Source organism: Saccostrea echinata, unplaced genomic scaffold (assembly GCF_033153115.1).
Source record: "Saccostrea echinata isolate AGI-Se365-2 ecotype Australia unplaced genomic scaffold, CSIRO_AGI_Sech_v1 ptg000054l, whole genome shotgun sequence".
Taxonomy (NCBI): Eukaryota; Metazoa; Mollusca; class Bivalvia; order Ostreida; family Ostreidae; genus Saccostrea; species Saccostrea echinata.
The window spans coordinates 18,900,701-18,918,236 of record NW_026889803.1 but is presented as its reverse complement, the minus strand read 5'-3'; the positions used below and the strand labels follow the sequence as shown (position 1 = coordinate 18,918,236).

The window sequence follows — 17,536 nt, the reverse complement described above, 5'->3', positions numbered from 1 at the left end:
AGGACCCGCAACTTTCACTTCAAAGTGCCGAGCGCATGGCGAAGGAACAGTTGCTACCCATTTTTTATCGACTTAGGTCAGTCGCGGCCGAGATTCGAACTCACGACCTCCCGATCACGGAGCAAGCGCTCTACCGACTGGGCTACCGTGATCGGTTAAAAAAAATGATGATAAATATATGTACATGTATGTAAAAATGAATAAAATTGTTTGTCATATGTAAATAGGCTTAATAACGGATATAAGTAAATTGATATATATTAGTTTGGTAAACAAACATAAATTATTATTTATAAAATACGTTAAATTAGGAACCCCCCCCCCTTCTCTTTAAATGTTTTGCTTTTTTTGTTTTATCATTTTTACAATATTAGATATCATTCGCTTGACAATGATTTTTCATTGGCCCCATTTTGTTAAGCGATGCTTCCTGCCTTCTGCATTAAATATTTCCTTTGATTTTACATTCATTATGACTAGGTCCCTGTATCATTATAAATAAATAAAAGATAATTATAGAAAATGAATGAATTGCATATTTGATATCTTTAGATACCTACATATAGTCCTTTATTTTCTCTAAATATTGATGCTTATTGAAAGGTGTGGTATTTATGTAATACACGTTGATAATGCATTCATACACTGTAGTTACACAGGAGCGAAATGCCTTAGTGACGAACTCGCTCTATCTATGTATTCGACCATGAGTTTCTCAGATAGTAGTGACTACCAACCAGGTGTTAGAAAGAAAGATATAAATGTGATGAAAGTTTTTTTTCTTTGTAAGTGTTTGACTTAAAACATTGAAAGGGGTTCCTTCTGGTAAGGCATTTAAAGCGAGAATGCAACCAGTACGTATTTCCTCGGATGCATAGCAGACGACGTTTACATGGTGATAACAGGTAAAAGTGTTCAATCAATTATTATTTAAGTATGAGACGATGTAAATTGATGTACTTACCTTGTAAGTATAGCCAAGTATTGGATAGGAATAATTCCGAAGAGATATATGGCGAGTCACTATGCATTTTCTTTGACACTAGATTTAATGAGGACATGGTGCTCATCATCATCAGTCTTTACACAGCCTACTATCCACCTTGGCCGTGGTGCTTATTTTCCTATTAATACCACTCTGTGTTCTTCTTGATCCTCCACTTCTATTAACAGCATAGTTTAATTTTAGCCAAACCTATGCTTTCATGACTTTTTGTGACTTAAACCGTTTGTTTAGTGTTGATTACTGTTTCATCTATGGGTGTTTCTCCACTTTTTCAATACAGTAGTAACATCAATAACTTCTCACTTTTTAACATCAATAACTTCTCACTTTTACCTCATGTAGTATTTACCTTGGTAGCCATTTTTTTTGGTTGACAAGTAGACAATTGTAATGCATTTTGGGATATTAACCACTGGTTAAATCATTTAACCTATGGTTAACTAACCAGGGGCTAATTTTATTTTGCGCAGCAGATATTTGACCAGTGGTTAGTTGGCCAGTGGATATAGAATTTAACCATCAGGATTGGGTTGCTCAAAACTCTGGTTAAATTTAACCACTGGTTAAGCTAACCATTGGTCAAATTTATTTTCCATTGGCTACTTAACCACTGGTCAAATTTCTGTTGCTCAAAGGGCAATTAGTTCATAGGCTAACTATCCATTGGTTAGCATGACTTAACCAGTGGATAGTATCCCATAATGCAATATACTTTGTCCATCTGTCAACAATGGCTGCCAAAAAGAGAAGTGAAAATTTCTCTACTGATGATGTTTTGTTCATTATAAGTAAGGTTGAAGAGAATATAGATGTTATTCAGTCGAAACAAACTAATCAAATAACAAATGCCAAGAAGGCAGGTGTGTGGAAAAGCATCACAGATGCTGTTAATGCCCGGGGTGGTGTAAATAGGACCGTTGAACAGGTCAAAGAGAAATACCGTAAGGCCTGTTCAAAAGCAAAGGGGGATAACGTAACCCAGAAGATTCATCGGAGAAAGACTGGTGGAGGGCCACCTCATCCCCCTCTTGATGCCATTTCTCAAAAGATATTGGATCTTCACGAGGACTCCCCTAATTTCACAGGCTTTCAAGGTGGGATTGAGGTTGGCGGATTTAATGTAACAGGTAAGTAATTTTGACAAACCTTTATTTATTATTTTTCTGTGTCTTCATAAATCTCGGCACAACTCGGTCCTTCGTCTGCATGAACTGGCGAGGAAATTCGCATTTTACTATAATCTGGAACGACGGCGTTTACTTCCGTGAGAAATATTAGATGAATTCATTGAAAGTCGTACGGGATCAAGTTTTACGTTTTTTGCTAACGCCGCACACTGTCTATGCATTGTAACATATTCTATAAGAAGCTTTTATTCTTTCTGCATCCACCAAAACAAATACAAAGGTCATGGTCAAATTAACTATTTCGCTCCTATGATGATTCGGTCCGTACCACTTTGACATTACACCGTGCAAATGTCGGTGATTTTCCATGCCGATGTACGCACAATTATTTCTGGCAAATAAATTAAAGTAAAGTACAAATCAAGGACAGACTAGAACCACTTTTATTTAATTTTAGTCAGAATTTTATTGTCATACAATGTTTTCTACAAGTCAAATTAAATTTCATTTAATTTGAATTATAAGCTTTTACTATATCTTTCACAGACTTAAAATATATACATCCAACAAAAAAAATTTAATTACCCTGTAGGCAGTTTGTTTGAAGACAAATTGTAGACATTTTTTATAATATTTATATGTATGTACAATTTCAGAGAAATCAGTTCCTAAACCTGAAGATAGTGACTGTGTTAATGAAGGTCTTGGTAAGCAAATCATATATATTCTGAACATATATCTAATAATGTAATACACAACCAGTTAAATAAATTAAAAACTATTATTAATAGTTTTGGGTAGTTTAAAAATTATTTTATTGAATAAATTTAATTTGACTTTTGAGAAACATTAATACACTATACTTATCACTTTCTTTCACTTAAAAAAAACTGTAAAAAAAAATCCAGCTTTGAGACTGAAACTCAAACTGAAAAATTTCAATCTCCAGTTATAACTCTATCAAATGTATGTAAACTACTTTTTACAATAATTGTACATATAAATATTTAATATTTATTTGTTTTAATTTCAGAATCACAGATCTCATGCAATACAAGTTCATGCAACACCTATAATGGATGTGGGCTTGAGACCTTAGCATCTAATGGTATTGACACTTTTGTAAATATATATCTGATTTTATAGAAACATTGAATATAAACATCCAAAGGAATTTAAATCAAAGAAATTTAAAATCTGCTGGAGATATGGGAAATTTTATTGCAATGTAGATTAAAATGATTGTTACTTATACACAGGTGAGAGCCAACAAATCATTGAACTTCCTGAAAATTCTTCAGGTATGGATTTGATTAATAAAGTTTTATTGCTCATTGATAAATATGAAAACAGAATATGCTTGAAATGAATTTATATTGTTTGAATTTAAACAAAAAATATATACATTTATTATATGTTTATGTTTACATTATTGGTGTCAGCAATTAACAATATAAATTATCTTGTGGTTTAATTTATACAGGATCACCTGTTGCATTCAATGTAACAATATCCAATTCAGGGACAACTGTTAGAAAGTCTGATTGTTCAGGTACACTTTCATAAATGTTATCATTCACATTTAATTGACCATATCATATGGATGAATTATGAAAATTAAATTTATATTTCAATTATGCATGCTTTACAGTGACATATTTTCATTGAATAATTCAGCTGAAGAGAAAAGAAAGAGGAAACCTATTGAAACAGGCAGTTCAGAATTACAATTAAAGGTGTCAGATCTTCAAAGACGTGTTCTGCTTGAGGATTTAGAGAGAATTAAGGAACAGAGGGAATTGATTAAGCTCCAGAAGACAAAAGTGGATCTTGAAATCAAGAAGCTTAAAATGGACATTGCTAATCATGAACCTAGCAATATAAATGAACCCTAAATTTTTAGCACACATGAGCCAAAGTCAGTGCTTTTTCTAATCATACTTTGTTGTTGTCATCGTTGTCATTCTAAACTTTCCAATTTTTTACCCTATATTAAAAAAAATTCAGAATTATTAGAATTATAAAAAACAAATGAGGACCCTTGGGTTGGATGGGGTCACAGTGGGGAATCAAATATTTATGTAGGAATAAGAAAGGGGGGGTTTTAAAATCTTCTCATACGAATAGTGAACCATTAATGATTTTTATGTAAGCCCTCCTATGAAGAAGGGAGGGTATATTGTTTTTCTGCTGTCTGTCGGTTGGTCTGTCGGTCCACTTAGTTTCCGTTCCAAGTTTGTTTAAATCATTTTCTCCTGGGGTAGGATGAGACTACAATAGGGGATCAGTGTTAAATACAGAAGTATATAGGGGGGGGGGGGGTCTGCTGATAAACTAAGAATAAGGTCAGAGTGTCTTTGGTGAGCTTTGTGGTCCATAGGCATCTTGTTCTTGATTTATATTTTTAAAAATGAAATTTCTCTGTGTTGTATTTCTTAGTTTGAAAAACTGTTGACATTTCTAAATATTCAGTTTTTAGCTGCATTAATAAAATTTCATCAAATTTTGAGAACACTCAGTTGAAATAATGCTCTGTGATAAATCTCCTGACATTATCATTGATGGGACCCTGCACTGCTCCGTCATTTCCCCCATTGTCTCCTGGGCCATTAATATCATCTTCCATTGGCTCATGTCTCTGAAGAGCTATATTGTGCAGTACAGCACAAGCCACCGCTATCTTTGCAACCCGCCCTGGTTCACACTAACACAAAAAAACATATTTGTAAAAATATGTTTAAGTAAATGCAAACTGTAACTAAATGTCAATGAATATTAAAATTTAATAGAATGGTCCTATAAATACTGAAGTATGTATTAGTGTACTCGGTACTTTCAGGCACTTAGAATGAGGAGGCAGGGGAGGGGATACTAGTACCATACCGTACCACTACACTTAAACTAGCTAGTCAAAACTTTTAGAACATGAGAGTAGGATACCCCTATGTCTTAACACCCCCCCTCCCAAAAATAAAAACTATTAAAAAATTAAACAGAATATTTTCTTAAAATTACTTTGTACTATCTAATTATTTGGAGATGTGTTATCTTAAGGTATGTATAGAGTAAGTTATTATTATTCAGGTAAGGTAGCATGTAGAATTTATTGAAGAATCAAAATTTTAAAAAAGTGAAAGAAAAAATTGTGAAAACATTAAAATTAAAACTCAATACCTGAAATAATTATCATCTTTTTAGTCAGGAGAATGTGTAAAATGTACTATATTGGAAAGGTTCATAGCAAGATCAGTGATTTTTTTGTTTGTTTGTTTCATTTGTAAGATGCTTACTTTATTTTCTTCATGAAGCACTATAAAACGCCTCTTCCACCAACCAAAACACCTTTCCACGACACCCCTAGTTTTTGCATGAGCATCATTGTACTTTATTTGTGCTCTAAGTGTAGAATTTTAAAAGAATATACACAGCATTACAAATAATGCATTAAACTTGGAATTAAAGTAACTTCGTCTGCTTACTATTATTCATGAAACTTAAAAAATGAATAGAATATAGCCCAATTTAGTGTTCCATTATATCGCTGTTTTTCTAAATTTTTCCAGTGCTCACAGTTTTCTAAATGAAAAGTAATTTAGTTATTCATGAATTTTATTTCATTGACATCAGTAATGGTACATGCATATACCTTGTACTAGGCCGCAGGTATGGCGTAAGTAAGTACCTACTGCAGGCATACCCACTATCTCCCAAAAGAACCCCGTCCACATCAATACCCCGATGGTTTCCTTCTAAATGAATGCCGATGTCCGAACTCCGGAAAATAAAAGAGTCGTGGTTCGAACCTGGCCACTTTGCAGAAACATTCAAAAATTTCCCTATAATAAACCAGCAATGTGACTTTCAAAAATGTGTTTGAAATATCATAATTATATTTGCATGAGACGTGGGAGGGTAAATAGTGATAGGGATTTATGTCTGTTTGTCTGTCCACTTCCGTCCATATCCTGTACATCCGTCCGTCTGTCTGTACCTCCGTTATGCTTTGTGGTTCCCATTTCATATCTGCAAGTCCTCCTCTACCACTGAATGAAATCTAATGAAACTTTCACAGAGTCTTTGTTATAAAGTGCATTTGAGAGGCTTATTGTACATTTTTATTTGACAATTATTTGGGGTCCCCAAGAGCAAAACATGGACTTTCGCCATATATATTTATAGGGGGGGTATCATTCAGTGAGTTTACTGCTCGCGGTACCACTAGTTAGATATATTAACTACATGTATGTTACATGTAACTTATTATATTTGTAGTAGTAAAAGGATTTATTGATTCGCAGTCTATCACTTTACCTTTGAATATTTAACTCGTATGGAAATATTACCATTTTCAAACTTTCACCCTACACATGTACTTCCAGGCATTTGGCCATTATTGAATTGAAGAAGAGGGGGTTTTCTAATGAGGAAAATGTATCGTTGGTAAAATATCACAGCTCTAAGATTACCTGTATGGTCACATATTCCCTGGACATTTATGGAGTGAAACCCCTTTCTATTAACATAGGTATGTTCATATTCTCTCGGGGACTGGATTCGAATATGAGTCCCATCTACAGCCCCGATAACTCCAGGGAATGAGGCAATGGAGTAAAATCCCTGCTTAATGGTCATCTTCTCTGCTGGATCTGTGGGCCATTTGATATATTGTGGAGCAATGTCACACAGTGCGGCTGACACATCCCTAACACTCCTGGACACGCTAGAAACATGGAAACCCATGGTATCCCCAATTGTTGTCATTTTGTCCCCAGTCGCATAATATCTCAGTGCCATTAAAACTTGTTCATGTGCAGTCATTGCATAAGAACGCAGTGTTGGGCGGCACAGATACGGCTCCAGCATATATGTAATTTCTGCTACTGTTTCTCTAGAAAATCTGTACCTAGATGAAAATTCCCCCTCTTCAAAATTGTGATGGAAATGTCTATATACCCTTTCTTTTCTTTGTCGTCTGCCAAAGTTGGAATCGAAGACTAACCTTGCAGCCATAACTAACCACTGGTTAACAGTTAGCACAGCTCCCTTAGGTGTGCTAAAGTTAACCAGTGGTTAGATGAAATTAACCTTTGGACAAGTAACTTTAACCAGTGGACAAATTTTGAGCAATGGAATTTAACCAATGGTTAGAAATTAACCGCTGGATAAGAGATTTAACCAGTGGTTAAACTTAACCAGAGTTTTGAGCAACTCAATCCAGCTGACTTAACCAGTGGTTAAATTTAACCAATGTTTTGAGCAACCCAGTCCAGAGGTATGTTTGCATATGAAGACAGGTACAGAACATCTCTTCACAATATTTTCGGTTTCATATAATTACAATTATGTGAAAAGTGCAAGTCTTTGAGTGACGGTTGTTTTTGAAAGGGCTGATTGTTATTTAATTGTCGTTTTATTGGACTCTACGTATGGATGAACTGAATGGAAGTTTCCGTACTTTATTGTCTAATTATAATATACAGAACAAGCACGAATACATGTACATTCCGGATCAATGGTATTAAAAGGTATCGTGATTCAAATGTTGATGAAGAGATAAAACACATAAACAAACATATTACCAAGTAGAACAATCACAGTATGCTCCATCACATTTGAGCTATTCAGATAAAAAGATTTACATAGGCCCTATAAATTTCACATATAAATCATCAATCTTCATAAATTCAAATGCAGCAAGATATCTGAAATCTTAATTGTACTTGTGTTTGTGTTCCTGTCAGCCAGATTTGATTCACATAAGATGTCTAATGATGAAATCTATTTACGAGCCGAGGGTTGTCCCAGAAAATCAAGAACTTTTTCAGTATCTCATGAAGTACCTGACCAAAATTTGTCTAATTTTGCACAATGTTGGGAAATGATATTTTTGATAGTTTGGCTTAATGCTATGACGTAGTCAGGGGCGTAGCTTGACTTAAAATTCTAGTGAGGCAAAACGATTGCGGCCGGGGGCTCTGGGGGCTGCCTTATGCTTTAAGCAGTTCCAGGGTAGAGCTCTGGTTGGGGGTTGAGGGGGCGAAGCCCCCCCCCCCCCCCCCACACACACACACGGAAAACAAATTTTTGGGTTTAAGAATGTAAAAATCATACTTGTCCTGAACAGAAATTTCGTAATCTTAACGAGTTCATTATTGAAAACTTCAGCAGGCATATGATACTACATATTTCAAAGGTAATTGATAGAGTAAATAAATTACAGTATTTCACTGTTGAAAATGCAATAAAAATGTTTTTTGAAACTTCTAACACATTCGAAGATAAATTCATATTCAATTCAATGCATTTTTTAAAAAATTTGTGACAGAGACATGTATGTGCCTCTGCTGATGATTGAATCCGGGACCTCTGTTTTGCCAGTCCAGTGCTCTACCAATTGAGCTAAATGGTTAACCCACTAGCCCAAGCTAGTAGGAAGCTGTGTATCTGACACTACCACATTGTCCCCCTCCAGATGATGAGATGTCCTCATCTCTTTTTGGAGTGCCGACACCTGTGGGGCGAAGTTCTGGGGGCAATCACTTTCACCTGCCAGAGAACACCCGGGTCCCAACGTGGGCGCCAAATGTAACAGAGACATGTATGTGCCTCTGCTGGGGATTGAACCCATGGCCTCTGGCTTGCCAGTCCAGTGCTCTACCAATTGAGCTAAAGGGTTAACCCACTAGCCCAAGCTAGTAGGAAGCTGTATATTTTTAGACTACCATGCACATTTTGATTGAATTCGGCGTCGTTTGAATCCAGCAAATCTGGCAAGTATATTGTGAACAGAAACTGTCTGTTGTCTGGGTTTTTTTTTTCGTATCATTAGTTTTAAAATCAAATTAAATATTTTCTGCAATGTGTTATTAAATTCTGGGAAGTGGTGGTGCTGAAAATTCTAGTGAGGCAGTTGCCCCGTTGCCACAATGGAAGCTACGCACATGGTAGTAATTTCGTTTGCATACGAAAACGGCATTTAAAGAGTTTCAAGAATAGGTGGTCGGCGCACCGATTTTTTTTTTTTCACTTTTAAAATAATGCATTATCAGCGACGTTTTATTTGTAACCAGATTGTATCAAATTAAGATCGGGTTGGCTACATTTTGTATCAAATGAAGATCGTCCCTTTAAATTTTGTTTTAAAAGAATTTAATAACTATGCAACTGTAACCAAAAATGAACAAAAACGCGAGGAGCATAGCAGTCGGTATAAATATATAGAGGTTTTTATCACTAATTATAAAAGAGGAAAACAATTTCAAAATCATATTGCTGATCATGAGATAATTCATGGATTTGGCTTATGGAAAAAAAATAGTATAAAAATTATTTTATCTATTTAAACACGTCTATAACCGGCGATCTGATCTGAACAATATGCGAACGAAAATAAGGTCACGTTTTTGTTTGTTTGTTTTTTTTTTGTGTGTGTGTCGCATTATACAACATGTATTTGTTTCTTATTTAGTGAGTAGAATTGTTTTATTTAATCAGACGGCTACGCTTACAGAAATTTTAGAGCAAATTATGATTAAAAAAAAAACAAACTCAAACTTCTCTAAATTAAGTATTCATTTATCAGATGTAAAACCAGAGATCTTTCCATAAGGAAACTCAGAACTTGAAAGAAGGTGACAAGTTAGGTAACTTACATGTATATGTCAAACTCTACTACTCATTACAGTATCGGTGCGATTTTAATATCAGTTGATTCACAAGTAGACCAAGTAGACTACACGAAGTCGAATAAAGCTAGGTATCGGTGTTTTCTTTTTTTTATTTCAGTGAACTGTGTTGCCATGATTACTTTCATAAACGATCCTTATACAGTTTTACTCCGACATGAATTTAAAAAAGGTACTTTAGAAGACTATGGTACATAATACAAAAAAAAGAGAGAAAAATATCAACCTAGCCATCGATCCAAGAAAGTAAAACGCGTACATAAACTTCAGAAAAATATCAATCATAATGAACTAGTAGTTTTTGGATCGTCGATTTTTCTATTTTATATATTCGAAATATTGAAAAACACATTTAAATTGTTAGTCATTCTGGATAAAATTTTTATGAAATGGGAATAATGCCAAATTCATGACGTCATAACTCATAGATAATTAAATTTGAAAATTATGTCATTAATTGAAAGATACATGTAATGTATTTATAAGTAAATTGCTGTTAATATCATCATAATAAATCTAAATCTGCATTGTTTCCCAGAAAAAAACTGAAAAGGAAGAAAAACGAAACTTGTTGTCAGTAAATAAATGTAGACTCTTTATGTACAAATATATTGGAAATATTCTATGCACCTATATTTCAGATGCAATTGTACAGATGATGTTTCCCAAAAAAGTGCAACATTACTTAAATTTAAGCATTTATTATGATAATTTCTGACAGCCAATTACGACAAAAATAACATGGAGAACAGTTTTGTTGTATATGAGGCAAGCATTTCTGGCCACTGAATAGATAAAATTATTCATAAAATGGACAGAAAAAAATTTCCCTTAATTAACTGCAAGACATTGTCACGGAAAATTGAAGTCCGAGATATTTAAGTAACAGAAAAAATAGTTTTCTTTCTCAAAAAAGTATTTGTTCCACTAATGCATCTGACAAAAAATTGGAAATAGTTTTTGCTTTTCTCCGTTTGTCTACACGTCCGAAATATGTCTAAAAAGATTAATAAAATGATTCGTTGTTTTTCTGAAAGCGAAATGTCCCGATTAAATAAACCTGACCTTCTGTTTTTAAAAGTAAAAAATTTTGATTATTCCTAGCTAAATACAGTAAAACCTCGTTATCTGGACGGGACCGAGCGTTAACTTTGAGATAACCGAGATTTCGGGATTAGTTATACCCGCACTTTCTAAAGAAAGTTCAGGTATATTGTTGTTACTCATGTCCGTCCGTCCCTTTGTCACACTTTCTTCTTCCTCAAACTCCTCTTCCATCTTACACAGTAGCCTAATCATCTTTTGGGAGATGGTTGGTGGTGTCCTGTAGATGTGCAATAAGGTTTCAAAATTTTCATTCTCACCCTGGGGGTCAAATGTAGGTCGAAAAATGGCGTTTTTTTAATGCAAAAAGCCCCTGGTTCCCTGAACTCCTGTTACATTTTACATACTAGCCTATTTTGAGAGATGGTTGGCGGTGTCCTGTAGATGTGCAATAAGGTTTTGGAATTTTCATTTTCACTCTGGGATTCGAAAAATAACGTTTTTTTTAATGCAAGAAGCCCCTGGTTCCCCGAACTCCTCTTACATTTTACACAGTAGCTTAATCATCTTTTGGGTGATGGTTGGTGGTGTCCTGTAGATGTGCAATAAGCTTTCGGAATTTTCATTTTCACCCTGGGGGTTAAATGGAGGCCGAAAAATGACATTTTTTATGTAAAAAGCCTCTGGTTCCCTGAACATCTCTTACATTTTACACAGAAGCCTAATCATCTCTTGGGAGATGGTTGATAGTGTCCTGTAGATGTGCAATAAGGTTTCATAATTTTCATTTTCACCCTAGGAATCAAATAGGGGTCGAAAAATGACGTTTTTTTTTATTCAAAGCCCCTGGTTCCCAGAAATCCTGTTACATTCTACACAGTAGCCTAATTATCTTTCGGGAGATGGGTGGTGATGTTCTGTAGATGTGCAAAAAGATTTTAGAAAATTTTTATTTTTACCCTGGGTGTCAAATGATGGTCGAATATAATTTCAAGGTTATCTCAAATCATCAGCTATCTCAAACTTTAATATTGGTCCCATCTACTTTGAGATAGCGAGGTTTGACTGTATCTATTTTAGTAACAATTGCAACACTATTCATAAAATCAAATAAGATAAACATAATTAATTATGTATCTTAGTTAAATCTCTCTGTGCAGTCTCATTAAATTGCAAAAAATCGAAGGAGTTATGTTTTGTGAGAACAATTTTGATTCCACACTACATGTACATGTATGTAATGAAGCTTTCACATAAGTTTCCATTGCTCTTGCCAGTGGTTCTTGAAAAGATTTTTATGCCCCCGGATCGAAAGATCCCGGGGGTATATTGTTTTTGTCCTGTCTGTCTGTTTGTTTGTCTGTCTGTCTGTTGTCAACTTTAACCTTGCCCATAACTTTTGATTGGTTGGAGCTATGACTTTCATATTTCACATGTGTATTTCTTGTGACAAGACCTTTCTTTGGGTACCATCATATTTGACCTTTTGACCTTGACCTTGGAGTTTGACCCACTTTTGCAAAATTTTATGAGACTTTAACCTTGGCCATAACTTCTGAACAGTTGGTGCTTGGGGTTTCAAACTTCACATGTGTATTTTTTGTGACAAGACCTTCCTTTGGATACCAACAACTTTGACCTTTTGACCTTGACCTTGGAGTTTGACCTACTTTTGAAAAACTTAAACCTTGGCCATAACTTTTGAACAGTTGGTGCTTAGGGTTTCAAACTTCACATGTGTATTCCTTGTGACAAGACCTTTCTTTGGATATCAATCACTTTGACCCTTTGACCTTGACCTAGGAGTTTGACCTACTTTTGAAAAACTTCAACCTTGGCCATAACTTTTGAATGGTTGATGCTAGGGCTTTCATATTTCACATATGTAATCCTTGTGACAAGACCTTCCTTTGGATACCAACCACTTTGACCTTGACCTAGGAATTTGACCTACTTTTGAAAAACTTTAACCTTGGCCATAACTTTTGAATGGTTGATGCTAGGGCTTTCATACTTCACATAAATAATCCATGTGACAAGACCTTCCTTTGGATACCACCCACTTAGACCCTTTGACCTTGACCTAGGAGTTTGACCTACTTTTGAAAAACTTTAACCTTGGCCATAACTTTTGAATGGTTGATGCTAGAGGGCTTTCATACTTCACATATGTAATCCGTGTGACAAGACCTTCCTTTGGATACCAACCACTTTGACCCTTTGACCTTGACCTAGGAGTTTGACCTACTTTTGAAAAACTTTAACCTTGGCCGAAACTTTTGAATGGTTGATGCTAGGGCTTTCATACTTCACATATGTAATCCTTGTGACAAGATCTTCCTTTGGATACCAACCACTTTGACCTTGACCTTGACGTTTGACTTTTATTGAAAAAACTTTAACCTTGGCCATAACTTTTGAACAGTTGTATCTAGGTCTTTCAAATTTCACAGGTGTATTCCTGGAGACAAGACCTTTCTTTGGGTATCAACATTTTTTATCTTTTGGCCTGGATTTTGACTTGCATTTGAGAAACTTTAACCTTCGCCATAAGCTGCCATACGGGGGCATCAGTGTTTCACAAACACATCTTGTTTTAAAAGATATTTTTTTCTTCTATGTTCCCATGTAAAACTTTTATCCCCTCTTATGGTCCCATTTCATCTTTGGGGGATGCTCAGGATAAGTATATGTTGGAAAACTTTTTTAAGTACCATGAGGTTTGGTACTGAGCAAAGGGAGGGACCACATTGATGCAAGGGAAAGGTTTAACAACATACAACATTTTATAAGAAAAATTAACTCGTAGAGTGATTGTTGTTATTTTAATTATGATAAAGATGATTTTATCCTGCCTAGTCCAATTTTGAACGGGCCCGTGTAGGGTAATTATGCCCTGTGGGTATATTTACCCGTCTACAACAAGTCAGGTGAGGGTCTATGTGAGTAATTTTCAAATATAATTTAGTTCATTTCTGCATACTCAAAATATGAAGACAGTCATATGCATGTATTTTGTAACGGATTTAGGCCTCGAACTCAAACTCAGTTGTAGTTTTTTTGTGTGACTTGAATGGAAGGAAAATGATCAAGAAATTTATTTATAGAGGTTTTCTATGAACTTGACAACCAACCTAGAAAATTAATTTTGATCCAGGTAGGACCAAGGGGAGAAAAAAATAAACCCTTGACAAGGATTGTACATAGAGTTTTCTGACTTTGACCTTTCATCTATAAAAATTAGAAAGAACTTATGCTCTGGATTTTTTTTTTTTTTTTTTTTTTTTTTTTTTTTGCAAAGAGATTTTCTGACCTTGACCTTTAATCTAGGGAATTGGTTCAATGTCACTACATGACCTTTACCCAAGAGTACTCTGTGGATGAATATGAGCCCAAAAGAGCCAAGGGAAAATAAAATATGCTCTAATAAAGGATTTTACACAAGGAGTCTACTTTGACCTTGACCTTTGCTTGAAAAAAATTGGTCAAGTCCTTGAACTTCCTCAACCCATGGGTACCCCATGGGTAAAGTCTGAGCCAGGTAAGGCCAAGGGGAGGGAAGACAAAACTCTGAACAAGGTTTTCTTGTGCAAAGAAACTTTCCGACCTTGAATATTGATTCAAGGTCACTGCATACCCTCTACCCAAGGACACTCTATTCATGAAGTTCCAAACCCACCTGAGGCTTTATTTTTATATCAATCAAGTTTTTTTAAAAAGGGTGGGGCTTAATTCAAGGCAATACCTACAATCTTACAACTTTATTGTTCCTGACAAAAATGCAAGAAAACATAATTTCAGGAACCCTCTCTACAATTCTAATTCCATGGTACTTTTTTGCAGTTAGTCTACAGTAATCTGTCCTTTGATATGAAAACTGCAACTCTACAGTGTATGACAATATTTGATTATTAATTTTAAGTATTTTAAGGGCATTCTAAAAAATAAAAAAGCTGGAAACTTTATTTGAATGTATTTTCCCCATTAAAGAAAGCAAAAGTACAGGTACATGTAATTAATTTTATTTATCAAGAAAATTGTGGCTGTAAAATTTCTCATTAAATATGTCAATAATTTGACAAATAAACATTACAAGAATATTGTCAGGATTGAATTTCATTGCAACCAAAGTTATTGCTTTCAATTTTTTTTTTTTTTTTTTTTTTTTTTTTTTTTTTTTTTTTATATAGGTAGTTGACCATTTTTCCAGCTTTAGGGGGAATGGATGATCTCCATGGGTCATGACCTATATACTAATAAATGTGTCATGACTCAGCTGCAAACAAGATTGTATATATATTATATAATATGTATATATTATATTTCTAATTGTAGGTGACCTATTGCTATCTGTTTTCGTCCGTCGTTGTGCGTTAACTTTTGAAGATTTTCAACTTCTTCTCCAAAACCGCTAAACCAATCTCAACCAATTTTGGCATATAGCATCTATGGGTGAAGGGGAACAAAAATTGTGAATTTCATGGTCCCTGCCCCCTGGGGCCCGAGGGGTGGGGCTAAAACCACCAAAATTGATGCAATCTTTAAAAATCTTCTTTACTCCTGGACACCAAGCAGTCAAACTGTTGGCAGGATTGTAATAAGCATTGGGCCCTCTACCAAAATTGTGAAATTATGGTCCCAGGTTCAGAGGTTCTGGTGCTAGAGGGGGGGGGGGGCATATAGATTATATAGTGAAAATGCATTATTTCTTTGAAAATATTCTCTTCTCCAGGGTATTATTTATACAAACTAAGTGCATGGTTATGATAAGCAATGATGCCTTTTCTAAATTTGTAAATTTCATGCCCCCTCCCCTCCCCGGGGGGGGGGTCTATTGATAATATAGTGAAAAGCATAATTTCTTTGATAAAATATTGAAAATGCATTATTTCTGTTAAATAATCCTGTCTGCCCCTTAGTGTTGAGCAGATAAACAAAGTTCATAGCTATGATGAACAACTGTGTTTCTTAATTTTTTTTAAAAACTTGTGGTCCCAGGTTTTGGAGTTTCGCTGGAAGGGGGGGGGGGTATATTGATTATATAATGAAAATGTGTTAATTCTTTGAAAATCTTCAACTAAGTGCATAGTTATGATGATGAGGGTACCAAAATTTGTGAATTTCATGACCCTGGGACATTGGTTTTAGTGTTAGGATAGGGCTGTGTTGACTCTGTAGTGAAAATGCATTATTTCTTTGAAAATCTTCTCTGCTCCTTGGCAAATCGAAGGCAAACAGAATAAAAGTTTTAATACGCAAGGATATTTTTACCAGATTTTTGAACATCAGGACCATTTGGTCAAGTGTTATGGTCCTGGCCAGCGCTCTATTAATTTGTATTCTACTAATAGATAGATTAACAGACAGAAAGTATCACTTGATAACAAATACTTAAAAAAAAATATTTATCGAGAAAAATTCTTTAAAAAAAAAAATGCATATATTTTCTAAAAATACACCTAATTAATTCCGTACTTTAAGTGACAGACATCATCGCAGAAACAATATATGTTTATCAATGAAGGGCAAGTTGGACTTCGATAGTCTCTGGAAAGTTGTTTTCCCTGTTTATTTTGTCCAAATGTTAAGATTTGAAACCGAAAGTACATTGCAAATGGCGGGTTTTATAGGGGTCTTGTCTTTATACATGTCATGCTTTCAATAACAGCCTTTCAGAGACCATTCACGTCCAACTTGCCCTTCATTGATAAACATGTATTATTTTTACAATGATGGTTTTCACTAAAAGTGCAGAATTAAGCAGGTGCATTTTTTTTTAAAATATGCAAATTTTTTTGAATTTTTTTTTCTCAAAAAATATTTTTTTTAAAGATTTGTTTTCAAGTGATACTTTCTATCTGTTAATCAATGATATATTTATAAACTGTAAAAGTTTTAACTTTATACCTCACATAGTTTTTGGACTACTGTAAAAATAAATTTTTGGACGTCTTGACCTTTGACAAAACCTTAAGTATTCTATATAGACTTTTAAAAAAACTTCAAGTTTTCTTTTCCTAAATTTGATTCATTGGGAACTAAACAACACAACTGTTATCAGGACTCTGCCTATGTTTTTTTTAAATTCAAACTTGATACATGTACAAGTCTACAAATTTCTGTACTTTTTAGCTTCTCATGAGTCGGGCAGGGGAGAGGGGGGGGGGGGTCTGTAAACAATTATCATTTTTCTGTAAAGCAGATAAAGCAATTATAAACAAATGTGCTTGAAGCATTTATAGGTAAAGAAAAACATTGATAAAAATCATGTCTCCAATTTGCTAGAGTTACAGAGGTAGGAGCTCAATAAAAAAAAGTATTGAAAACTTCTAAATTTTTGCTCCTTGATATAAAAAAAATTATGTAATTTTAACATGTTATAGAATGTGGCTATAATCATTTTTCTTTACTATTGAAGATCCTGGATTTCCAATAAAACAAATCTTTATTTTCTGAAGCTTGAACAAAGTTTAAAACAAAGATTTTAAAAATAAAACCAATTTTACCTCTGGGTATCTAGGAGGAGAAGTTTAAGCTTAATTTTAATGGATCACCTACTTAAATTTTGAAAAATGTGTATACTTATGAAATTCTGAACACTAAACAGAAAACAAAAATTAAAGGTTTGAATATGTATTAAGTTTATTACATTTTTTATTATTTACTCCTGAGTA

The 17,536-nt window shown here is 34.4% G+C and overlaps 1 protein-coding gene across 1 annotated transcript; it reads left to right on the top strand.

Annotated features, from left to right (window-relative positions):
• Positions 1-1,736: 1,736 nt before the first annotated feature.
• Positions 1,737-4,437, top strand: LOC133171889 (uncharacterized). Its single transcript, XM_061306679.1, has 6 exons — positions 1,737-2,133; positions 2,790-2,840; positions 3,167-3,241; positions 3,393-3,434; positions 3,617-3,685; positions 3,811-4,437. Exons 1-6 carry the CDS (start codon positions 1,737-1,739, stop codon positions 4,026-4,028), a joined length of 852 nt encoding a protein of 283 aa, XP_061162663.1. The 3' UTR covers positions 4,029-4,437.
• Positions 4,438-17,536: the final 13,099 nt, after the last annotated feature.

Coding starts and splice junctions, on each gene's coding strand:
- LOC133171889 (XM_061306679.1), top strand. CDS start 1,737: ATGGCTGCCAAAAAGAGAAGTGAAAATTTCTCTACTGATGATGTTTTG. Junction 2,134..2,789: donor TGGCGGATTTAATGTAACAG/GTAAGTAATTTT, acceptor GTACAATTTCAG/AGAAATCAGTTCCTAAACCT. Junction 3,242..3,392: donor TGAGACCTTAGCATCTAATG/GTATTGACACTT, acceptor ACTTATACACAG/GTGAGAGCCAACAAATCATT.